Consider the following 25,653-nt stretch of genomic DNA (forward strand, 5'->3'; position numbering starts at 1 on the left):
TGAACCGTGAGCTCGTGACCTGAGCCAAAGTCGGACACTCAATCGACTGAGCCACCCAGGTGCCTCTAGAAGCATCCTTTAAGAACCTGCTGCTATCTTCCCCTTGCAGAAGACTGCCCCACACACAGCCTGCCCCCTCACCGCAGGCCGAGCTCCCCAGGGTATCTAGTGAATAGGTCATCCTCGATTAAAGCAGGTGTGGGTGCGGTCGGTCGTGTTTGTGTGTGTGTCTTCCAGAGATGACTGGGAGCTCCGTTGGGAGGGGCCTGGCTTGTTCGTCACTGTATTCCTAGGACAGCTCTGGTGCCTTGCTCACAGGCCATGCTTGTTGAATGAGGCAGTGGCTTTGGGAAGGTTCTGTCCCCACCCAGATACTCTCCATCAATGAAGGAAGGACAGGCTGGGTAATCTCCAAGTCCTTTTCTCTCTGGGGCTGTCTGGCTGTAAGGGCAGTGGTGCGGGGCCAGCCCAGCAAGTTGCCGCCTGTTGTCGCAGGAGGCCAGTTTTCTGCTCCTTTTGCCCAGCTCCTAGAAATGGAAAAGGAGAGAGAAGGAGCCTGCAGTAATCTTACTGCAAGCAGCTATTTCTGCTCTTGGCGGGGGGGGGTGGGGGGGGGGGAGAGGGCAGTGTCCAGAGACTGGGCTTCTCCATCCTCCCTGAATGGACCATCTCTTCTCTTCAGAAATCTCATTAAAACCCTTCCCCGAACAGCCTAGCCACGCAGGCTCTGGCCGAGGTCGCCTGGAGTCCTTCAGCGACAAGGCCGAGCAGCGGGCTTTTGCTCCATTTTCCTCTACAGATGAGAGGTGCTACTCTTTCTGCTTTTCTGATTATGAAATTAGTCATTTTCTAGGAAGCTTATTTATAGAGTCCGCTGCATACATGCAGCCCTGAGCTATTCTGAACACGGCTTGGGGCCTGGGAGGCTTAAGGTGTGAAAACAGCTGTGAGTCACACATGGGTCCCCTTCCAGAGGTTTCTAGATACCTTGGTTACCTTTCTGCACCCAGCCGGGAGCCAACCCTCATGCTCCTGGTGCTCTTTACTCTAAAGAGAGAAAAGCCTCAGGATCCCAATCCCCCTGGCCACCAGCTTGATATATTACCCGGACCGAGTCAGACCCGGATTCTGTGCTCCATTTTCCTTCTCTTCTGAATGAGGGGCTTTCTGGATGTGTGATTCTGTGCCTGCTCTGGACAACAGCTGTGGAGGGGGGTTCCAGGTGGCTTCACAAAGACCTGTCCGCAAGGCAGCTCAGATAATGGCCGTGTTTGAGGTTCCTGATGGCTTTTTCCAAGAAGGTCAGGGCAACATACACTTATTCAACAAGTGATTATTTACTTATTTACTGAATGCCTATGATGAGCCAGACACTGTACAAGACTTTGAAGACACAGTGGTGAATAAAACAGAAATGGTGGCCCCTGTCCTCATATAGCTTACAGTCTAACTAATGCTAATCTCATAATGGCATAAATTAAAATGAAATTTCAAACAGTGTCAAGTTCTAGGAGTAAAAAGTACCAGGAAGTAGAGCTGGGGCAGCTCTCTAGGCAGAGAGAAAAGCATGTGCGGAGGCCCTGTGGAGAAAAGAGCCTGTCCAGTGCAGCTTAAGTGCAGAGGACAAAGGGAAAAAGGGGGTATAAAATAAGGCTGGAGGGATAAATAGGGGTCAAATCATGCAAGACCTAGTAAAGCATGTTAAAGGATTTCTGTATTTTTTCTTAGTACAATAGGATGCCATTAATGTATTTTTTAAAAAGAAGCTTAGATGATAAAAGGTTGAGTTTTAAAACAGTTGATTCTAGCTCAGGCCTGCCCCATCCAGTTGTGCGGATTGTAAACTGCACAAACTATGAAGCCATATGTATTGGAACCATATGGAGAATGTTTTAGGGGCCAGCTTGAATGAATGCCAGAGACCAGTTAAAAGACTGCCAAAGTAATCTAGGCAAGAGAAGCTGGCTTGGACCAAGATGTAGGTGGTGGAGAGGAAGAAAAGTGAGAGATTCAGGAGACATGTAAAGGGCCTTGAAGATAGCCGCCTTCTCTCTGCAGGAGGGCCAGGCTCCGAGATTTGAGATTCTCAGAGACCCTGCCGGTCAGAATGAGGAGAAGATAAAACAACGCAATGCCAGGTGAGAGCAGAAGAAGTCAGAATGAAAGGGGTCACCTTTAACCCTGTCTGTCTACCCTTAATTGTTTCAGATCTGCAGCTGGGCCTGAAACTGGCCTCAGGACCAGTCCGAGAGTCAGGATTGCAGAAACAGTGGGCAGAGAGGCAGCTGACCTCTTGGACTTCATGGAAGTATTATACCGGCAGTGCTGTATTAAAGTTTCTTTTGGCTGCCAATTTCAGAAATCAGTTCACACTGGCTTAAGCTAAAATGTTGGAATTTATTGGAAGGATCCTGGGGCATCTCATGGTTTTGACAGACGTGTTGCCCACTCAAGACTCAGGATGGGCAGAGATGGAGCGGCCCCAAGGCCCGCAGCATTAGCGGTTTTTAGGACTTTCTCTCCAGGGCACTGTAGCTGCCATGATTTAGAGCCAGCACCTGCAGACTCCAGGCACCCCCCGCCCCCCGCCCCCCGCCCCAGGAATGCATTTGAAAAACACAGGGGAGAGGATCTGATCGACCCAACCTAGTTGGTGTGTCTAGCCTTGATAAATCAGCTGCTGCCAGGGATCAGAACATGAAGGGCAGACAGCCGCTGGAGCCCATAGTTGATTTCAGGCCGTCCCCAGAGTAGGGGAACCCCTGCGAGCTGCACAGTTGCCCTCAGGGTATGTCTGCTCTACAGACACTTGATGAGGTCTAGCTGATCTCCAGTAACCTTTTCCCAGGTCACGGGTTAAAGGAGAAAAGCTAGGCCCCATGATAGGCTTGGAAAGTGCCCCGGTAGGCTAGAAAGAGGGCTCTCTGATGTCAGAAAGAAATAGAACATTTAGAATATGCAAAAAAATACGTATAGCTACGTTTTCTAGCGATTTCTGGAGAAGAGTTCTGCGGGCCACTGAGGCAGAAGGTCTTTGCAGGCCTCGAGGAGCTGGACGTAGACCGTGTGTTACCCACACCCCCCTTCTTGCTCACGCGTGGTTCAAACCCACAGGAGCTAGGAGGCAGAGCAGCACAACAGTGAGAGCCTAGCCTAGAGTCGTAGACTGTAATCTCATGCCCCACTCCGCCCTAGTGAGCTGTTGTGACCTTAGGCAAGTTACTGAACTTCTCCGAGCCTGTTGGTTGATCCCTCATCCATGCTGGAGACTTAGTGTGATAACTTTTGTAAGTGCCTGGCACATAGCAAGCCCTCCCTCCATGGCAGAGGTGATGGTGGTGGTGATGGTTGTAGGGAATGCTACTGCTGATTATTCCACAGGGAAAATGCCTGCAGAGTTCTGCTCCTGCCTCTGCAGCTTGTCCCTTCTGTAGGTCGGTCCTTCTGTTCGGGTCCCCCGCTGGGGTAGAGTTACTCAGAGGGACGCAGGGCAAGCCAGAAGCCTTTTTTGTCTTTGTTCAGGGTTTTGCCTTGATCCCTGTTCATCTCCCGTTCTCCATCTGCTGCAGGAGCGAGAGAGAGAAGCACCCTGCTGATGACTCCGAGGGAGGGGCCCTGGACATGTGCTGCAGCGAGAAGCTGCCGGGTGAGTCTTCCTGGCACCCAGGTGCCCCCAGAGTTCCGAATGCAGGGAGAGAGCCCCGGATGACACGGGCTGGAGAAGAGCCCGCTTAGCTGTGAACTTGCTCGAGAGGAGTGACTCAGCTGGTCACAAGGTCTCCGTTTAAATGAGGATTTGTTTTTCTAATCCCTGATGTCTTTCTGACCTGTTGTCATATGAAGCTGCTCTGGGCTCCCGTGGAGGGAAGAGCAGGCACCGAGGGTGTGCCGGGAGGGGTGGGGGGAAGGGTGAAGAGCTGGGGAGGCCAGGGCTGCTGGGGACGTGACCGCCGGCCGGCGGTGTGCGGGGCAGACTTCCGGAGGTAAGGTTAGGAAACACAGACAGGCTGAGTGTGGCGTGAGCTGACGGTGGGGCAGGTAATGTGGAGAAACCACCCAGCGGCCCTGTTGACAGAGCTGGCTGCGAGTGTCAGCTTTGTGCCGCCCGGGTCTGGTTGATCGCGCTTATGGGGAACCTGGGCGGCTGAACCACAGGCCCTTGCAGTCACCGCGGAGACACGACCGAGGCACTCTTGCCTGTGGGGTGGCAGCATGCGGACCAAGTACCCAGGCCATGGAAGGAATAAAGGAAAGGAGAATAGGAGGAGTTTTCAACATATTGTTTTTTCTTTTTACGGAAGTCTTTTTTTTTCTTACTTACAACAAATATCCGTTGTAGGAATAATAGAAAATCTGACAAGTGAAAAAAGTTATCATCATCCCGTAACACGGTACGTTTTCATCTTTTTTCCAAACCAAACCTGTAGCTTGTCAGAAACCTCATGATCGGTGAGGAACCTTAGAGTGGAGTCTTCAGTGATACTCTTTAGGATGGACATTGAGAACAAGGAGGTATGACTCTGAAGCGATGATTCTTTACAATAGGTAGTTATTTTACTCACACCTTGAGCCAGTGGCCCAGCTACTGGGGAAGCTTTCTCAGGCCTCCAGGTAAGGATTGAGCCCTTTGGTGCAGTTCATGCTGTGTCCAGGAGGGGGTGCCATTGCTCAAAACCCTTTGGAAGGCCTGTTGAGATGGTCTAGGGTGGGTGTCATCTTACAGGTGCCCTTTTGGGGACCCGAAACAGCTAGCTTGAGGAACAGAATTCTCCAGAGGGATATGAGAGCTGTCTGTGATTATATGAAAGGTTGTCTTTGTGGAGGGGGCAGCAGATTCGCACTGCGTGTCTTAAGTGGCTGGCATAAACCAGATACGGAGAAATTAAAGAGAGGCCTGCTGGCCCACGGGATGCAGAACTTTCTTCCTGACTCTGAAAGTGGTCCGGTCGTAGAGCTGGATAATTCAAGAGGAGGAAAATGAGTGTTCCATCACTGGAGGCATTCAAGTATTGTCTGGATAGACAGTGGAGAGGAAATTTCCACAATGGGTGGGAGGTCGAGATGACATCAAAAGTCCCTTTCAACTATTAAGCGTTCTGTGATTCAGATATGAGTCATAGAATTCAGAGATGATTGTACGACCGGGGATGGCCCGCTGGCTAGAAAAAATCCACGGAAAATAGGACATGATGTATAGGAGTCCAGAAAGGAGCACAGTGTGAAGGGAAGGGCAGCGGCTTTGGCATTTGAGTCTGGCTTTAGGCTGTTTATGGACAAGTCCCTTACCCTTTGCTGGGCCTCTAGTCCTCATTTGCAAATGGAAACAACAGCAATACAAGTGTTTATCCTCACAGCGGTATATTTATCCTTACAGGGATTAAATAAATATAATCACACAAACATTCATTCCACAAATGCTTTTTGAGCCCCTACTATGTGTCAGGTATTATCCTAGGTGCTAGGAATACAGTGGTGAATAAAACAGACTTGTCCTTGCCTGGCTGTGAGCCGCTTCTGGAAAATGGGGTGGAACCACAGGAGAGAGACTACAGTAATAAGAATAATAGGGTAAATTCCAATCCTCCCCAAAAGCCAGCAGCCGACTCAGAATGGAAGAGGAGTATTGGTCATCTCCTTTGGAGCCGGCACATTGCCTTCCTTATGATAGGCACTGTTCTAAATACTCTCACATGCACATCGCACGTGATCCTGTCCACTGCCCTAAGTAGTTCACATCATTTCCTGTCCCAACTTAGAGATGAGAGGACCAAGGCCCAGGGAAGTGAGAGTCTGTCCAAGGTCACATAGCTAGTGTTTGGTAGAGTGAGGGTTCACTTCGTGCAGTCTCTTTCCAGAGCCCATGCCCCTGGCCACTTCCCCCATTCTGCCGCCATTGTCACTGTGGACACCCATCATTTTCTGGCACCCTGTGAACTGAAGCAGGAAGAGCTAAGGTGTGTCTGTCCCCAGGGAGGAGCCTGCAAGAGATGGGCAGTGTCACTGTGCCTGCCTTATCTGCATTCTTCTGGAAAGCACTTCCTTCCAAGGGCTAGGCAAGTCATAGGCCTCTCTAGACTCTCATGATGCCATTGTGATTGGATTTTGCAATGATGTTTTGCAATGATGTTCTACCCTGCTTCCTCCATGGGACCATGAGTTCTTTGAAAGCAAATGCCTATCTGTTTCATCCTCCATGACCAGCCTTCATTCACTCATTTCTTCATTCATTGAATGTTCGTTGAGCACCTGCCTGCACAGGGCACTCCTGTAAGCAGTAAAGATTCAACAGTGAACCAAACAGAAAATCTCCACACTCACAGGTCAGTGTTGAGTGCTGAGTAAGAGCAGGGACTCTGGACCTAGGCTTGATTCCACCACTTGCCCCTGGGATGATCATGGGCAAGCTATTTAACCTTTCTGTGCCTTGATTTTATAAAATTTAATCAAGAATACTGGGGTACCTGGGTGGCTCAGTCGGTTGAGCGACTGACTTTGGGGCTCAGGTCATGATCTCACAATTCACAGGTTCAAGCCCCGCATCGGGCTCTGTGCTGACAGCTCAGAGCCTGGAGCCTGCTTCGGATTCTGTGTCTCCCTCTCTCTCGGCCCCTCCCCTGCTCGCACTCTTATTCTCTCAAAAATAAACATTAAGAAAAATAAAATTAAAAAAAAGAATACTATTTACTACCATGCAGACTTGTTGTAAGATCACATGAGTTAATGAAAAGCTCAGAACGGTACCTGGCACATAGCAAGTGAGCTATAGGCATCACTATTTAGAGAAAGATAGACACTGAGTAACATAAATAAAATATTTAGCATGGCAGATAGTGGTAAGTGCTGTGGAGAAAATTAAAGCCAAGAAGGAGGCATGAGAAAGGACCTGGGGGGTGGTTTGGCATTGTAAGTAGGATGGTCCCAGAACCTGGTAAGAAGCAGACTTCCATAAATGCTCATCAGTCAGAACCACTGACCTGAGCAGCAACCTGGACATAAAAGGAGGGGGGCGGTTATAAAGGCTGAGAGAATCGGGGTGCAAGGCCTTCAGAGAATGAGCTCATGGGCATTGCAAGCAATTGCATAATGATGGGGTAAAAATACAGCCCTCCAGTAATCTGTTCCCCTCCCAGCTGGCTTCCTGCGGGGCGAGACGAGGTGGAGTGAGGGTTAGCCGTGCCTGCGTGACTCACGTGTTCCCACACGCACCGCCAGCAAGGGGCGGCATGGCCAACATGCCCGGCCACGGTCACCCGGACCTGAATCAGCACCAAGCAGGTCGCGGAGTCCTCCCAGATGGAGATTTCTGGGTGGAAACATCCTCAGGCATCGCCAGCACCCCCCCCCCCCCCCCCCCCCCGGCAGCCCGCAGCTGCCTCAGGACAGGCTCGCTCACCCACACCCCCTGGGGCACTGCCCGCCTGTGCTCACACGCTTGTCTTAGTGCTCACTTGTCCCAGCCCCGTGCTCGTGTGTGCACGTGCACATACCCACACGCAGCTCCCCGGGCACACGCCCCACCTCTCTCTGCCTCATGCAGCCCCACGGGCGCACACCCACTTGAAGCTCCCGCACCTGAGAGCCTCCTTCCTCTTGCGCACTTGGGATCTCTTGGCTCCATGGGGCCATCATCCAGACTGATCTGCCTGCTCCGTCATTCCCGCTTTAGGTCTCTTTCTCTTCCGCAGCCATGCCCCTTCTCATGTACACTTATAGACGAGCGGGCACACTCCTTCCCTACCATTCTCTACCCTTTGCCCAGGCCCTCAGCTGTGCACAGTCCCAGGCGCTGGTGTCCCCTCTCTGCTCCTCTGCGTGTGTGCACACACACACACGCGTGCTTTTTTCTTCTCCCTCATGCACACAGTCTTGCACACATGGTCACTCTCCTTTTCTTTTCTCTCACTCCCCTTTCCTTGCTCATTTACTTGCTCACATTCACCCAAACACATTTATACATTCAAACTCACACTATCCCAACCCCCCCCAACCATGTGTAGGTGTTCATATTTGCAAGAAACCAGCCAGCCCCGCTGATGCTGGGGCCTCCGCTCCTTCCCCAGCCGGCACCACTGCAGTCCCAGCCTGTCACCAGCAGCTTCCTTTGGGGTACAGGCTGGAGGAAGGAGGTGGATAAGGCCACCGTAGGTGCTAGTGATGGCATGACATCACCAGGTGTTGCTCGCACTGTCTCCAGAGGGCGGGCCCAGGGCTGGCCTGCTCCTGACATTTGTAGGGACCAAGGCCACACTGCAGAAGAGGCCCCTGGTGGCACACCACCCTCTGCTGAGTCCTGCTCTGCAAGGGCCCTTGTGTGGCATGTGGGCACGTCAGTCTGTGGGTCCAAACATGGTCCACATGCCACCCCGATGCAGCCCTTCGGCCACCCCTCAAACCTAAAGGTACCCAGGCAGGAGGCCACGTCCAGCCGCAGGAGGGTCTACTGCACCTGTGCAGGCTTCAGGATGTTTGGTTAGAGAGTTCTAGTAGCCAGAGCATGGCCTGGAAGGGAAAGCGTGGGCACACCCACTGGGCCCTGTGGACTCCTTGCCCCATGGGGACTGGCATGGCCAGAGGGGAAGGGCCTCAGCCTGGGTCTGAGGACAGCTCTGCTTTTAGAAATAAGGTGCTCCCACAGCATCCCACAGCCGACAGCTGGCTGGAGCCATGACAGTCACCGCCACCCTGGGATTTAAGTGTGCCATGATTAACCGATTCTGTGCAAGGTTGTGAGTAGACCCTGAAGGCCTGAGTAGGCTGTTGCCCAGCTGGCCTCTTGGTGACTCTTGTACTGACTCCCACCTGTGCCACTCCAGTGCCTTAAAGGCTACCTTCTGCCCAGCCCTAGGTTCTAAATCATCACGGGTATCAAGCTGACCCTCTTTGGAAGGGGACAATGTCTAGGTGTCAGCTAGAGGCCCACTGCCCATCCTGGGTGGCCTTTTATACAGTAAAAGGGATATCACTATTGAGGAAATCTTCATTACCCTAACCTGCAGTGACTGCCCCTGGCCATCACAGAGGGTCACATTATAGTTTTCACAGCTGTCCCATCATGACACAGACAAGGCCTTGGGCCAGAAACCAGGAAGAAAGGCCAATTGAAAAACCCTTTTATCGGGGCACCTTGGTGGCTCAGTCAATTAAGCATCCAGCTTCAGCTCAGGTCATGATCTCATGGTTGGTGGGTTCGAGCCCCACGTCAGGCTCTGTGCTGACGGCTCAGATCCTGGAGCCTGCTGCAGATTCTGTGTGCCTCCCTCTCTCTCTGCCCTACCCCACTCGCTCTGTCACTCTCTCAAAATTAAATACACATTTAAAAAAAAATTTTTTTTAAAAAAAGAAAAGCCCTTTTATCAATTTGACAAACTTTTATTGAGCATCCACTCCATACCCAAGGCTGTGCCAGGCCTTGGTGACCCAGTGAAGAGTGAGACAGACCCTGGTTCCTGCTTTCAAGGAGAAGGGCACCATGGAAGGGTGTACCAATAATGTAACCTTATCTTGAGGGGTCACGGAAGTCTTCCCAGAAGAAATGGCCTTTAAATTGTCACCTGAGGGGTGAGCAGGGGCCTGGTCCTGGTTCGTGTCTTTTGGGACCAGCTATCAAAGCATTTTAAGGAACAGATTAACCTCATAATGTCTCCCATCTCCTCACCCTTTTTCTCAGCAAAACCCCTCCAACTGGTACCTAGTATTGGTTCACACTGGTCTAGTAGGAAGTGCAGGAGCCCAGATAGACAAACATAGAGAAGACAGGCCTGGGGGGATATAGTTGTACTGCTGAGGGGTCTTGTGCCTGTCGACAGCAGCCTGGGTTCTGTTGGCTTTTATTTCTTTGTATAATTGGGGTTCTGTTTTCATCCAAAGTTTTTAATGCATTTGGGATTGTTTACCGGCTAGCGGTACAGTGAATCGTCTTTGTCTTGAGTCTTCAGAATGGAAACTAGAGAAGAAAAAAAAAAAAAAACAGAAACAAAAAAACCCAGCATTTGGATGTGCTAAGAACCCTAATTGGAGAGCATTGTGTAATGATACCATTGTATTGGGAAAAGAAGTACCAACCCAGGTACTACTGATTAGTGATGGTATAGGGTAACTCTTCTCAGATACCAGGGCAGATATGGAGGGACGAACCCATGTAGCTGCGTCTTGGGATGCTGTGGGGAGGCAGACCAATCTGGGTTCGAATCTCAGCTCAGCCACTGACCAGCAGCGTCACCTCGGGTAAATTATCTGACTGCTTCGGGTTCCATATCCTTTACTCTACAAGGAGATAGTACTGTGATGAGATCTTTACAGAGATCTTGTGAGGGTTAAATAAGCTGATGCATGCTGAGTGCCCTGTAGATGCTAGCTTATAATGGTGGTGAGGATTGTTCCGGGATATGGAGTGTGAACAGAAAACCCCCCGCATATTCCCAAGGGCCCGGGCATCAAGTCCCCCGCCAGTCCTTCAGCCCTGGAATGGACAGTATAGCTTTGTGGGTCTTTCTTGACTCCCCGCCGCAGGCCTGAACCAGCACAGACACATGGGGCAGCATTGTCTACTTGCAGAGTCAGGTGGGGAAAGGGGCCAGGGTTGCAGGGAGGGACAATCACCCATTTTCCTCCATCAGTATAGAAATGGTTCTGATATTCTTAGAGAGTTACCTGGATGTGTGATGTGACTGGAGTTTTCACAATGGGAAGAAAGGCTATCTGCCTCCACACAGGATATTGCTAAAGACCTTTCAAACAAATGGACATCTGTGGCATCCCTAAGATATGCAGTGACAGATGCTGGCCTCTTTCTCCTGGGCCTGGCCCAGGGACTCATCACTCCAGCTCCCAGGAAGTTCTTTATACCTTAAAAAAAAAAAAAATCTCGTCTTTTCATTTGAGCCCATTTCTTCTTTTCAAGTCCCAGCCTCTTGTTTTGCTTAATCTATTGCTATAGATTAATCTATAGCTATTTGCTATAATCTTTTGCTATTTGCTTAATCTATAACAAATGGTCTCAAAGCTTTGTGGCTTAAAACCACAACCTCTTATTTGCTCATGATTCAGGGGGTCTTGGAGGTCCCAGCTGGGTGATTCTTCTGCTCATGTGTCTTCAACTGAGGTCACTCCCTCAGCTGTATTCACCTGGTGCTGGGCTGGGATAGAAGGGCCAAGAAAGCTTTTCTTACATGTCTGGCATCTCAGCGTGAATACCAGGAGGTAAGGATCGTTAGGGCACCTTGGAGGCTGTCTGCCATACTGCTTAAAAGTTGAACCCTTGAAATCCAAAGAGGCATATTCTAAGGATACGCCTCTATACAGAATGACTTATGAGGGAAAAAATCCACCCACAAAGAAAGAAAAAATACCAGAAAATATGTCAGAAGGAAACCAGTGCCTGTCTCGGCGTGGTAGGATTATGAGTGACTTGAGTTTCCTTTATGTTCTTATTAGGGTTCCCCCCCCAATATATTCCAAAATCATTTAAAAAATGATTAGCCACCCAAGAATATTAATTAATCCTTGCCAGGCAAGAGTGGTAGTTGGGGGTAGCGGAGGTTGTCTGGGGTGAGTCACCTCCCTCTAGGTTGGGTCGCTCAGCCTGGCGCGACCAGAATCTCAGGCTGACCCAACCCCAAGGGTCTTAATGGGGGCCAGTTAATCCTCTGGGGGCATCTGTGGAGACAGCCACTAGGCCCCAAAATCCCCCCTCCCTGGAGAAATCCAACAAAATGATTCAGATAATATATTGGTGAATGAGCTCAGAGAGAAAGAGGCTCAGGGGTCTCCTTGGCAGTTGGCTTTGCTTCAGCCAAGTCCGTGAGCCCTGCCCCCTAAAGAGGGCATCGATTCCCAGGCAGCCAGAACCTGCCATGGGGCCAGAAGAGCAGTGTCCCTCTCTTCAGCCCTCCCAGGTCCAGGACCCAGACAAGATGACAGGCCTTCCTTCCTTCGGCCATTGTTCTTTCCCCGTTGGGCCTTGATCCAACTCACAACTCGGTGGTGGTTTTGTTTCATGTTTCCTTGGGGGAGGCAGGCAATGATCGCTTTAGGTATTAGCGTGTTGTCAGTCATACTTGTGGGTGCGCAGCCCTGTTATCCTCAGTGGTCTACGGGAGGCTCCTGTCTGGTTTTCTCCACTTGTTCATTCTCTTTTTTCTCCCACTGCCATACTCCTCCCCGTAGTTAATGTGTTCTAAGGGATCCAGCGTATGTTTTCCGCGTGTCTCTCTGTGTGCTCTTGCAGAATGGGCGGTGATATTTTGTGTGCGTGTGTTTTTAATCTGCATTCACTGGGTTGTGTTAGATCTCGTTCTGTCCACTCTGACCGCGCTGTTCCCAAGATCCATCGTGTGGTGCTGCATGTACTCTGACTCTTTGCCTCTAAGGACTGCACAGTACTCCCCAGCGTGTCCCCGGACACGGCCTGCCAGCTCCTCCAAGCGAAGGACATGGAGATCCCCCCACCTCTCCCACCCCTACCACAGAGAGTATGAGCGTACATGCCCCCTTAGGGACTGGGTGAGAATTTCTTGGAGCAGAACCACTGGTTTCCAGAACTGGCTTCCCAGGCCAGTTCCAGCAGAGGATCTGGAAGAAGCTAGAGAGGGAGAGCTAGGAATAAGGTGGTATGAGTGGAGGCTGGGGAGGTAAGCAGGGGCCAGCGCATGCTGGGCCTTTATTGTTGACCATGATAGAGTTTGGTCTTTCTCCTAAGAACGAGGGGAAACCATTGAATTAAATTAAAGCAGGGACTCAGATTTGTTTTTTAAAAATGGGTGTGTGCCTTTAGCACTGGAAGGGCCCTTAAAGGCCCCTGGTCACACTCTTTGAATTTATAGAAGGCCTCAGAGGCCCTGAGGCAGTGAGAAGCCCTGGGCCACATAGCTCGCTAGAGGCACAGGTAGGAATGCTGTCGCGGCCTCTCGACACTTTACCAACATTGTGAGGCTCCCCGGTTGCAGGGGGCCACCCCAGGATGGCAGCCTCTAGAGGCTTGGGATTTGTGGACGTTGCTGTCCTGAGAGTCTCCCTTCCTGCCACCTGGACTTTCCTGTACTTGCCAAAGAACCCCAAGCCAGGGCTCAGGCCTCTGCGGCCATAGGGCCTTAGGCCTCCGCCCTTCAGATAACCCACTGCCAGTGCCTGTGAAACTTCCCATGCTGGCTTCGCCAGCGAGCACAGAATTAGAGGGTGAGACACACACGTGTCAATCCTCGTTCCGCCTCTGACTCTCTGAACCTCAGTTTCCTCAGCTGTGAAATGGGCGGTAGACTGACTCTCGAGTCTGTCCCTTCCTTGCCATGCGTTTGTGTTTAAGCCTCAGGCACTTAGGACCTCTGGCACCCCGTCACCCCGGGGCCTCTCTGTCAGTTCTTTCAGTTCTCAGCATGGGCAGCGGGGGGTGGCCCGCACCCACAGAGTTTCGTTGACCCTTTTCACCCTTGTACTTCTGGGCCCCCGCTCCGGAGAGGCACCAAGAACTGAGGCTTTGTTTGTAGCAACAAAGCTGTTTGCAATTTCACATAGAACCATTTCATTATATCCCATCGAAAGATTACTGGAGTTGTGTTTTGTTTTGAAAGCTTGTTAGCATTCTGGGTTTAATGCACTGGCAGAGACAAAGATGCCCCCCTCCCTTCTGCCACCCTCAGTCCATGCCCACTCTCTCCACCAACCCCAGTTGCAGGCCTACAGCCTCACAACTCCTGCCCTGGAGGGAGCAAGGTACCTATTGTCCTCCTGGGGGGCCCAGCAGGCAGAGATGAAAAGGAAGTCCTTACTGCTGCCCCTCCCTCCGTCTCCCTTCCCTTTCCCCTCTTCCTCCTCCTCCTCTCTAAATTCTGCTACTCTTCATTCACCATGTGCCCGGGCACCAGACTAAGCACTTGGCATGTTTTACCTTATGGTATCCTCAAACTCCAACAGGCAAGTCTTACTATACCTGTTGTCCAGAGGAGAGATTAAGTCACTTACCGGAGGCCACAGAGGTAGCAAATGGCAAAGCCAGGCATCAAACCTAAGTTGGTGTGGCTCCAAAGCTTTTGCCACAAGCCGCTAGAAAAGCTGCCTCCCCAGAAACAAAGCCACTTTTGGGGGACGGGAGGAACTACAAGGTCAGGTCCTGGAGATATTTTTTGTTACTTAAATCTGCCTACTGAGAGCATCCGCTCATGGGTCCTATTCTCGCCTCTTAACACGCGCACTCCCCTAGCACAGTCTCTCAGGTGTCTGCAGACAGTCCTCAGCACCCCTGCCCACCCCCACCCCCGCCTCCCCTGCTCCAAACTGAACATCGAGGGAGACCTGAGTTCCCAGACCCCTGCCCCTCATCTACATCCCGATCCTGCTTTTCTCTGCCCACCCCGCCCTTAGAGCCCCTCCCACTCCCGACCCTGCCCCCATGCTGGGGTGTGATGGTGCTAATCTCCCCTCCATCCTGGGGTGGTCCCTGTCCCCTTCTGTCCTAGAATGGGCTGGAGCTCTTTCCCAGGCTGACTTCCCCTGACAGGCAGGAGGAAGAAACAGTGGAGGCCCAGGCAGAGGGCGGGCAACATGGGGTCTGGTCAGGAAGACAGATGTTGAAACACAGCCGCCTGGGTCTGAGGCCTGGCTCTGCTCTTCACCAGCTGCGATGGCCTTGGGCAAGTCACTTGGCCTCCTGAATTCCTGGTGTCCTCTCTGTGAAAGAGGACAGTCCTCTCACCTATCTCATAGGCTGGTCATAAGGCCTGAACGGGTTGGTATTTGTAAAGCAGTCAGGGGGTGCTAGACGCTGTGCTTTGCTAGGCTGGTTAAGAGGAAGGACAAAATCGGGGTGCTTGGGTGGCTCAGTCGGTTAAGCATCCGACTTCAGCTCAGATCACGATCTCGTGCTCTGTGAGTTCAAGCCCCGCGTCGGGCTCTGGGCTGATGGTTCAGAGCCTGGAGCCTGCTTCTGATTCTGTGTCTCCCTCTCTCTCTGACCCTCCCCCGTTCATGCTCTGTCTCTCTCTGTCTCAAAAATAAATAAACATTAAAAAAAAAAAAAAAGAGGAAGGACAAAATTGAATTCTGTGGCTTGGAGGAAGCAGAGCTTGTATAGCCCAAACCTCACACCCACAGGCTTGCACTTTGTATTGATCTGAGAACCAGGGTCCCTAGCTTGAAGCAAGTCACTAAGGAAAGTTCTGGAGAATTCGGCATCAGACAGGAAGGAGAATAGTATAGCTGTCCACCCCTTCCTTTGTGGTACAAATTTCTCACCTTGCTTGAGGTGAGTTCTCAGAACATCAGCTTTAAAACCAAAGTCCCATACATAGGGTAGTTTGATTATCAAACTCTAGGGGGCCTAAGGTACAGGTACCCTCTTGCTGCATTGGCCTGTGCGCTGAAGGTCAAGGTGGATGGTTTCTTGTCAGCATTCAAATTTTCCAGAGCACCTAATGCGTCTTAATGCATTCACCGTCTCATTCTCAAGTTTCCCTCTCTCTCTCTCTCTCTCTCTCTCTCTTTCTTTCTCCTCCCGCAAGGCCTCAGGGTAGCTACTTTTTTTTTTTTTTTTTTTTTTTTACATGACTGCTGAAGGTTTCCAGAGCAAGCGTCCAGAGAGAAGCAGCAGAAGCTGCGAGAACTTTTCTAACCTAGCCTCAACGGCCACTCATCACCTTCTGCCACATTCCCATCTTCAAGGCACTCATCTAATTCAGGGGGAAGGGACATAGACTCCACTCCCATCGATGGGAAGAATGTTGAGGAACTCACAGACATATTTGAAAACCACCACAGGAATCAAGTTACATGGAGGTTAAATGGCCTGCCTAAGTCACGTAGCTGATAAATGGTGAGCACCCATGTCCTATTCCAGAATCTTCTTAGGCCAAAATTGGTTTCCTTTTCCCAAGCCATCCTTGCACTGCTGGGGAATGCAGCAGTGAACAAGACTTGGCCTTACCCTCAGCCAGCTTCCCATCTGGAGTACTTAACTCACTGCCAGCCCCAGTTCTTGTCATCTCACTACCTCCTTCTAAGGGTATGTCTGCCTTCTTGCTCGCTGATCAGCAGGACTCGTGCGGTAGACGTGTTATAGGGAGCCAGTGCAGACTTCCAGGACCCCACACCCACCATCAGTCTGCCTTTGCCCAGACAGGCTAGAATTTTTTTTTTTTCTTTTTTGCCAGGGCTCTTCTCACGCCCAGGAGTCCTGCTGGTCAGTGTTAGGATTGAGACATAAAACAGCCTCAAGAGCCTAGGACAGGTGCTTGGTGAATGTCAAATGAAAATGTTGTTTTGGGGAATCTTCTCACCCTCCACCACATCCCCTCTGACTCCTAGTTTGCCTTTCACACCCACCCCCCCCAAAAGACAGAAAACGGAGACCACCACTCTAGCCTCTCCCAGGGGGGACAGAGTCCATGGCAGTACCCATGCCTTTTGAGGCCAGGTTGTCCCTCTCCCAGCCCAGGACGTCGCTGAGGAGTGTGATAGTTTTGGTGGCAGAAATAGCTGATTGGGCCTCTTCCTTCTAGACTCTTCCACCCCTTCTCTGTTCCCCTGGCAGCACCTACCTCCCTTGGTTCTACATTCAGGGCTTCCCCAAACAAAACCTCAGAATAGGCCTGAGTGGCCTGCCATGCCTCATCCTCTCGTGGTTTCCAGATCTTTCTGGGAAATAGCAGAAAGATCATGGGTCGCGGAGGTCCACAGACCTGGGTTCAAACCCCAGTTCTGCCACTTCCTGGCCCTGAGTGAGCCACTCCCCTTCTCCGTCCTGAGCTTCCCTGTCTGAAATTAGCAGACGAGACCAGATGCCCCTTGGGGGCTGTCAGGCTCTGACTGTCAGCAATTCCAAGAGCCTGCTCGGGACTGAGCGCGATGTTCTGTTGGTCAGGGCCCCCTGTGAGTATGTGGGCATGGCTGAGAAGTCACTCGTGGCCATGTTTGGGGAAGGAAGAAAAGCTGAATGGGACAGAACCTCCTTCGTCATGTAAACAGGAACAGGCTGAGCCAGCCTCCTGTTCCAGTTCCGGTGGGCTGGCAGCCGGAGTGCTCGAAGGATGAGTCACTGACAGCAGCAGCCTTGGGTTCTGGAGCTCAGGCGGCGCCAGCCCCAGGGCACATGGTAGCTGCAGAGTTGAATGGTGGGATTCAGGTGCTAGGTGACAGGAGAGCGATCAGAGGGCTTCCATAAGCCCGGGGTAAAATCCGAAGGCTGTTTGCTTGCAAGCCTTACCCAGGGGCCCCAGAGCTTTGGCCAGGGATACTGAGCACCTGCCTTCCCGTGCTTCTTCCCTCCATACCGTGTGGCCATTGAGGATCCGTCAGGGGGGCTTGGGCACAAATGCTGCACCCCACCCCCTCCCCCATGCAGCTGGTTAGGGTTCAGGATTTTCCCCCAGACGCAGGGACTCCCTCCCAGGCTCTCACCGCCTCTCTCTCCTTTGCTGCAGTGACCCTTCCTGATAAGCAGTGTAGCAAAACGGAAGGCTCGGTCTGTGTCAGGAGGCCCTGGGTTGGAATCTCAGGTCTTCACTGACTTGGGCGAGCCATTTGACCTCTGTAAGCCTCGATTTCCATGCCTGGAAAATCCCCTTCACCCTGCGCAAGAGGCAAGCCCGTGAGGAGCCCGATGTTAAATCACTGTCAGCAAGCTGCCTCTGAGTCAGGGTTTCATGCGTGGCAGAGCAGCTACCTCGCTGTGAACTATTGAAAAGCCAGCCCTTGACACAAGCGGCCGCCTCTCACCGACAAAACGGGGCCGATGATGAGAATGTCTACCTCACGGGGCTGCCGAGGGAAGCAAGCCTGCCTGGTGAGGTGATGGTGTCGCGCCCAGAGCGGGATAGTGACTGGAGGGTGGGCAGGGCAAGAACAAGAGTGACCTCATCTCTAGGAGAGGGACCAGGAGCCGAAAAGACAAATGGGGCCAGGAGCACAGTGGTCCTTGTTGGCCGGCGACTGCTTTTTGTTCACTGTTGTGTCCCCCAGAGCCTGGCCCGGGGCTTGGCAAAGTATACAGTTGGTGTTCAATAAGTGTGTGTGTTGGACTCATGGCTGAATGAACAGAGACTAAAAGAGAGATGAGTTCCCAGACCTGTTCTCCACCTCCCCTATTTCCACTACTTTCTTTTTTTTTTTTAATTTTTTTTTTTTAACGTTTATTTATTTTTGAGACAGAGACAGAGCATGAACGGGGGAGGGGCAGAGAGAGAGGGAGACACAGAATCGGAAACAGGCTCCAGGCTCTGAGCTATCAGCCCAGAGCCCGACGCGGGGCTCGAACTCACGGACCGCGAGATCGTGACCTGAGCTGAAGTCGGACGCTTAACCGACTGCGCCACCCAGGCGCCCCTCCACTACTTTCTATCACAGACCTCTACTCCAACCCCGAGATCAGAGGTTCTTTACGTGAAGTCTGTGGATCCTCTCCAAAATTATATGCAGAGTATTCTGTGTGTTTGGAAATGTACCTTCCTGGGGCGCCTGGGTGGCTCAGTTAAGCATCTGACTCTTGATTTCAGCTCAGGTCACTTCATGGGATCGAACCCCACTCAAGTCTAAGCCTGCTTGCAATTCTCTCTCTATGTGCCTCCCCCACTCTCGTTCTCTCTCTCTCTCTCTCTCTCTCAAAATAAACTTAAAAAACTGTATCTTCCTGAATTAAACATCTGCTTTCTGCCCAGAAAAACTTCTCAGTAAACTCTGCTCTGAAAGGTGAACGTCTCCCAGGTGCTGAGTGAATACCCATCAGTTGGATTCATCTGGCCCCCAGGACTTCCAGGTGCTCTCTGGATTTCAAAACAAAACAAAATACAAACCAGCCTCACTTTTTCTCTTTGAGATGTGGATAGAGGGCCCAACCAGCCTGCAATTTTTTTTTTTAATGCTCCCCCCCCCCAAGGTGCAAGGCAGTTAACCTGCCATCTTTTGTATGGAAAAGTGATGATCGCACGTCATCAGGGGGTTTGTCTTCTGAGTGCCTCTTACATGCTGGGTGGGTCACAGAGCTGTGTATATACTCTCTCACTCTCTTGTATCCCACCTTGTGCATTTAGGTGTGACAGTCAGGGCCCAGAACCTAGGAGTATTAACGAGGCCTCATGGTATCTGAACTCAGAGCAGTGATCTCTTTTTTAAAATGTCTCTTTCTCTATAAATAAATACATGTATCTGTGTACATGTATGTTTGTGTGTGTATGTGCATATATGTAGCTACATATCATTGCATGTATCTATTGGAAGAAATTTGTAATACGTAAACAATGAAAAAAATCACCTTGTCACCTCCCCCTTCTAAAGGACTGTTGTTAACACCTGGCTTCGGTTGGTCCCACTTACCGCGTACAACATTTATTGAGCACTTACTGTGTGCCAGGGGTTTGCTGGGCCGCATGCTCCCCGAGCACTGTCACATGTTAACGTCTCATCTTACGGTGGGTATTTGCCACCTTCTTACACGCACGTTTATACTTGCTTAATTTTTAAGGCCAAGGAGATCATACTGTTTTGTCACCTTGCCTTTCTCCATGCCATCGAAATTTCTTTCCATGATATTAAATATTCATTTACAGGATCTTTTGTAACAGCAGCATGTTTTATTGCAGGCGGGTTCCGTGCTTCCCAGACTGGGGTGCGTGTCCCCCTGAGGGCAGAGCCACAGGATAAATTGTGGCACATTTTCCTGAAGGAGAAATTTGATTCGAAGCTTTGGGAGGGGAAAAAGCCCATTATTTTAATATCAAAACAAGTACAGATATACCATAGTATAGAACACAGAGCACCCATGAATTTTAAAACAGCAGAAGCCCAACATTGCGTGTTCCTCTTATTCCACAAAGACCCATGGCCCCTCTCTGAGGATGGCAGAAACACCTGAGAAGCACCAAGTTCTAGGTAGAGCCCCTCTTTTTTGCAGAGAAGCAAACTGAGACACAGGGAGAAGAAGGGACTGCCCGAGGTCCACGGAGTGTGACTGCAGAGCCTAGCCAGGTGACCCCGTACCCCTCCCACCCTTCCGTATGGGGCATCACACTTCGACTGCACTTTCTGAGGGTGTGAAGGGAGACCTTGCCACTTGAGTCATCCAGCCTCTGCTTCTCAACAGAGGAAACTCTCGGCTTCCTGCATGATCCATCTCTTAGCAGAGGCTTTTCCTTTTTCACCTTGCTGGTCAGGATCTGAGCTGTCTGCTCATGTAGGTGGCCTCCGTGGGCAAAAGTGGATAACCTTCAAAAGTAACTCCACCAGCACTTTGATCTTCCACGAAATGCACTGGATGAGAGGCACGTATCCACTGGTCTGTTTTACCCATGAGCCTGGGAGCCTGGCGACAGCAGGGGTTATGTGCTAACATTGTTACCATGATCTGACATTTATTGAACGCTGGCTGGACGCCAGGTGCCATGCAGAGTATTTCATTTATAGTATTGACTCTCTTCATCATAGCTTTCCAAAGAAATACGTGGTTATCCCCATTTATCTGGTAAGAAAACTGAGTGGAAACTTAGCACTTGCCTACCATCATTCGCTCATTTGGTAAATATTTATTACAGACTTACATGCCAGGGCTTTGCTAGATGCTGTGGGCAGTCGTGATGAACAAAAAACCGACACCACTCCCACCCTCATGGAACTTACAGACAAGTGGGAGAGAGGATATTCAACAAATAATTTTACGAACCAAGGCCAGTGCCGTGTAGCCCGGAGCCCGTCTGTATGCCTCAGTTTGAACCCACCTCAGCCACTTATTAGCTAAGTGACCTGGGGAGAGTCTTGGACCCTCTCTGGACCTCCTCTTCCTCGTCTATAAAATGAGGACAGCTGGCATACTGACTTCATACGAGTGCTGTGCAGAGTGAACGAATCCACATGTCTAAAGCACCCACAGCGGGGCCTTGCACATTTCAGATGTGTCCTTGCTGGTGGTGGTTATGGAGAGGCACGTGGTGCTAGGTAAATGTGACAGAGGAGGACCTACTGTGGGTGACATCTGATTGAGTTCTATAAGGTGAATAGGAGTTAACTTGGCAGCGTGTGGGGAGTGGGCAGGGGAGGGAAGCAGGATGCTGGAGGGATGTTCCGGGCAGAGGGAATAGCGTTGGCAAAGCACAGGGGGAGGCGTGGGGAGCGGGGCAGGTAGGTGAGCTCACCTGAGGCACTGCAAGGAGTGTGGCTGGAACACATACGTGGGGGGCCATACCAGGTCAGCATCTAGGAGGAGGGGCCTGTGATAGACACAAATACAGCCGCCACCAGGACCTGGGCCCTTGGCACCACACCGTCGATCCGGGCCTTGGAAGACGCTCAGGACGTGTCCAGTGAGCGAGCAAGCACACGGCCAGAAAAACCGTTGGCCTCACCTGATCTTGGCTGTGGGTGTTCTATTAATCACCCGACTAGAAAAGGGGTCCATCGTCCTATTGACGCAGGGCTGTATGGACAGCCCCATCCCCACCGCCAAGCTGTCACACACCCACTTTGCTAGTCCCTCTCTTCTTGGCAGTAGATTAAACCAGGTGGGTTCAAAGGAGGGCGTCCAACATCTGGGACTCCCTAATGTGGGTGCTGACAGAATCCCAAATTTCAGCCAGCGCCTCAGACGTAAGCCAGTGGTGATCACACGTTCATAGTAGCAGAGCCCCGTGTTGAAATTATCTGAGAGGAAACACCAGGGCTCCCTAAAGCAGGAGGAAATCCAAGGGTTGAGCTGAACCTCCGTCTCCCGGGTGTGGAAACAAAGCCCAGAGAGGGGGTGACTCTCCAAGGGTCACACAGCCAGGGACAGACCCAGGACTAGACCTTTGATACCAATTCTGCTACACCAAGATTTTCCTCCACACCCCACCGTGTGGCCTTGAGGTGGCGAAGGGCCGCGTGGCTGTGATCTTGCCCGGGGTCCAGCCTCCAGCCTCAGCCAGGGGGCACAGACCACAAAAGACACGAATCCGGAGGGCGGGCGTGGGAGGGCTGTTCAGGGTCACGGCCTGGTTACGCCGTGTCTTTTTTTTCCTCTCTCTTTCTCTTTTAATTGAGTGTGAGGTGGTTGTTTTTTGTTTCCTTAAGAAATGGAAAAGAACGGAGCTGCGTAAACACGGCGATGCTAACTCCCTGAAAAACCTCCTGCCATTTTAACTCTGTTACTGGAGAAATAAAAGAGAAATAATTTGTCCACCCACACTTAGCTCTTTCTGACGAAGGTAGGTGAATATTGCTTTGCTAATCGAGGGTGACGGCTGGAAGTGGAGCCACGCTGACTGATCCCAGATTGAGCGGAAGCCACAGCAACCCCAGAAGGAGCGGCCCGCCGTGGGTCGGCAGGACCCGAGTCACCGGGCGCGTGTCCCGCCTTCCACAGGTCTCCCCCAGCCGGTAGTGATGGAGGCGCTGGACCAGGCCGAAGGGCTCGCGGACTCTCCGAGAGAAATGCCACCGCCCCCACCGCCTTCACAGCCCTCAGAGCCAGCTCAGAAGCCACCACCTCGAGGCGTCAGGAGCCACTCCCTCCCTGTCAGGAACAGCCTGTGCCTGTTGGCCGCCTCCCAGTTCCTGGTAAGGATATCACAGGCCTTACAAGGGCCTGACTGAGGGCAGGTGGAGGGACGCCCCCCCCCCCCCCCCCGCGTCCTCCCCAGGATGGCCACCCGGGGATCGTGGGAGGTGAGGGGCCTTCTCAGTGTCCCGCAGTGACTCCAAGCCCTCGGGCTGGTGTGTACAGGAGGCTGGAGGTCTCAGCTACAGCCTCAGCAGCTAAGACCTTCCCTAACCCGAGAAGCAGGACTTGAGGCCTCCCCAGCAGCCAGGCCTGCAGGGGTCTCTCTGAGAATTTCCCATCTATGGAGATACAACTCTGGGAAACTTTTCTTTTTACATGGGTACCTGGTGGGGGTCCCTTCTGGGAAGGGTTTTATCTTGGCTCCCTCCAGTCAGTTTTTCTCCAGGGAGAGTCCTGAGGCCTGCTCTGCGCACACAGTACCTGGGCTCTTCCCTGAGCTCTGTAGTCTGGACCCTGGGGGGGCCAGGTTGAGGCTGCAGGTGAGCTCTGCCGGGGGACTATGGGGGCCAGGAGCCCAGGGTCCAAACTCAGTCCGCTCCCCCTGGCTGCCCCAGCTTGCCTGCGGGGTGCTCTGGCTCAGCGGCTATGGCCCCATCTGGTCACAGAATGCCACAGACCTCATCTCCTCCTTGCTCACACTCCCGGAACAGCTGGGACCCATGGTGAGTAAGCTCCAGGGAGCTCCAAGGTAGGAGGGAGCGACTGGGGACCTCTAGCCCCACCAACCCCTGGATGGGGCTTCTCCGAGTTCAGAAGATACTTCCTTGCCCCTGAAACCCATCTCCCTGCTCCCCACCCAGACCTGGTCAGAAGCTTTCAGAGCCTCAGTTCTGTCGCTGCCGGAATGAATGAGAACTTGGCCCCCCGCCACCACCACCCTGTGGTGACTGTCTGTCTCATGTTCCCCAGGCCTGGCTGGGCATTGGGACCTGGGAAGTCCCCAATCTGCTGCTGGTTACTCTGTCTGTGATCCTCATTACCACCCTGGTAAGGTACCTCCTGGCCTGACCTCCGTGCACCCTTCCTCTGACCCCGAGGCCCAGTCCCCCCCAGCTCCCACTTGATTTCCGAGCTAGATGTTTCAGGTCGGGGCAAGGACAGGGTATCTGTGCCCTTCCACTGGTGAGCCCAGCCTGGGTTGAGGGACACCTTCTTCTTGAAGATGGGTTTGCGATGTTCTAAGCTGAGGGAAGGACTAAAGCCAGAGAAGACTGGTGTAGGAGCCCCACACCCCACCAAGAAGACCTCAGTCCACAAGAGACTGAGGGTTGGAGGAGGGTGGGGGCAGGGAGTCGGGTGGGGACTGGAAACTCCCATCTAGGTGAAGGGCGGTGCTATGCAGACGGCTCCCAGGAGAGCAGGGCTGCTCTAGACTCATTGAGGGCAGGGGACTCCATCTCATGGACACCCCGTCACTCAGGGGCCAGCTGACACGGCCCCAGGCCCACGATGCTGTGTCTTCCCAACTAGGTGTGGCACCTCCTGAGGGCTCCCCCAGAGCCACCCGCCCCACCGCGCCCTGAGGATAGACGCCAGTCCGTGAGCCGCCAGCCTTCCTTCACCTACTCCGAGTGGATGGAAGAGAAGGTCGAGGATGACTTCCTAGACCTGGACCCTGTCCCTGAGACTCCTGTGTTTGACTTCGTGATGGACATCAAGCCGGAGGCCGACCCTGCCTCACTCACCGTCAAGTCCATGGGTCTACAGGAAAGGTGGGAGGGGTGGAGAAGGGGTGGGCTCTGTGGGCTTTTGAGCTCTCAGCTCCCCATCAGAAGGGCAGACACCTGACTCTGACTCCCAGGGCCCAGGATAGAGCTGGCCTCTTAGCTTAGCCAGTGTAGACACACGCTCATCAGGTCTGATTCCTATAGATCAGAGTGCCCCAAGGTAAATGCTGAGAAGTGCCGTTAGTGCACACGAGCGCATAGGCACATACAGGTGTATGTGTGTGCATGCTCACACATACGCTGCCGTGCTCAAGTAAGTTCGGGTAGGTTCCCTTATTACAGGACTTGTCAGGGCCTGTAACACGCTTGCGTTCATTGTAAATCAGCAAGCGGGTAGCGTGTGGCAATCCTCAAAGTCTGCTGACCACTCTGCTTTTATAGAATGTCCCAGAGTATTCCCCAGAACATACTTTGGGAGGTGTCAGCACCTTTTCAGAGCCTCGTTGGGTAAGCTGGATCACACCAGGTTTGAGTTCTCCACATGATATCTTGGAAGAAGCCCTGGACGAGGAGTCAGAAAACCTAGCTTTTAGTTTCGGCTCTGCGATTCCCTTACTGTGTGAGCTTGGGCAGTTCTTGTCCCCTCTCTGGGACTCGCTTTCCCTTTCTATGTGGTCAGCACCCTTCGACTGTTCTGTTGACGCTTTAGACACCGAATGGGGTAGAGCCTGTCCAGTGCAGACATCTTTGCTGCTGCTATGCAGCCCCGGGACTCCGTCTTCCCCCGACAGCCAAGGGGCCTGGCCTCTCCTGGACGAGATTTCCATGACTCATGGCCAGCGTCAGCCAGAACTGGCGGGACCAAGGCCATGATGTGGAGGGTAGAGCATCGCTTCCCTGCTCTAGTCAGGTGCCCTCTCTCGTGAGCTTTCTGGGGCCACAGGGCTGGGCACTGCCTCTGGGCAGTGACAGAAGAGAGTCCAGGGAGGGCTGTGTTGAGGCCGCCTTGGATGGAACCTCTGGAACCGGGGCCCCAAGCCCCCCACCTCAGTTAGCATCTCCATTGCAGGAGGCAGGAGACGGGGAATCAGGCCTAGGCCCCGGAGCTGAGACTCATGCTGTTCCCGTCAGGGGCGCTGTCACCCTCCCACTCCTCCCGCTGCCACCCTTGATCTCTCCCTCCCCACCTCCCCACCCCTGAGACTCACTCCCCCTTTCCCGGTCCTTCCAGGAGGGGCTCCAATGTCTCCCTGACCCTGGACATGTGCACACCAGGCTGCAACGAGGAGGGCTTCGGCTATCTCATGTCCCCACGTGAGGAGTCAGCCCGCGAGTACCTGCTCAGCGCCTCCCGTGTCCTGCAGGCCAAGGAGCTTCACGAGAAGGCCCTGGACCCCTTCCTGCTGCAGGCAGAATTCTTTGTGAGTCCTCCCGTGCCAGTCACGCCACTCTGGGTAGACCTTTCTGCTCACACCG

The 25,653-nt window shown here is 52.5% G+C and overlaps 1 protein-coding gene across 5 annotated transcripts in view; it reads left to right on the forward strand.

The window, feature by feature from the left end:
• Positions 1 to 25,653, forward strand: part of PTPN5 (protein tyrosine phosphatase non-receptor type 5) — a 56,204-nt gene that overhangs the window by 19,702 nt on the left and 10,849 nt on the right. For 4 of the 5 annotated variants that reach the window (XM_053203392.1, XM_053203391.1, XM_027073000.2 and 1 more), the window contains 6 exons: positions 3,570 to 3,646; positions 22,313 to 22,506; positions 23,065 to 23,172; positions 23,420 to 23,497; positions 23,981 to 24,222; positions 25,409 to 25,598. In XM_053203392.1, coding sequence (XP_053059367.1) covers positions 3,570 to 3,646; positions 22,313 to 22,506; positions 23,065 to 23,172; positions 23,420 to 23,497; positions 23,981 to 24,222; positions 25,409 to 25,598 — 889 coding nt within the window. Of the gene's footprint in view, positions 1 to 3,569; positions 3,647 to 22,008; positions 22,155 to 22,312; positions 22,507 to 23,064; positions 23,173 to 23,419; positions 23,498 to 23,980; positions 24,223 to 25,408; positions 25,599 to 25,653 lie in introns of those variants that run through there. The other variant, XM_053203393.1, reaches the window with a different exon arrangement.

This window comes from Acinonyx jubatus, chromosome D1, assembly GCF_027475565.1.
Source record: "Acinonyx jubatus isolate Ajub_Pintada_27869175 chromosome D1, VMU_Ajub_asm_v1.0, whole genome shotgun sequence".
NCBI classification, from domain to species: Eukaryota; Metazoa; Chordata; class Mammalia; order Carnivora; family Felidae; genus Acinonyx; species Acinonyx jubatus.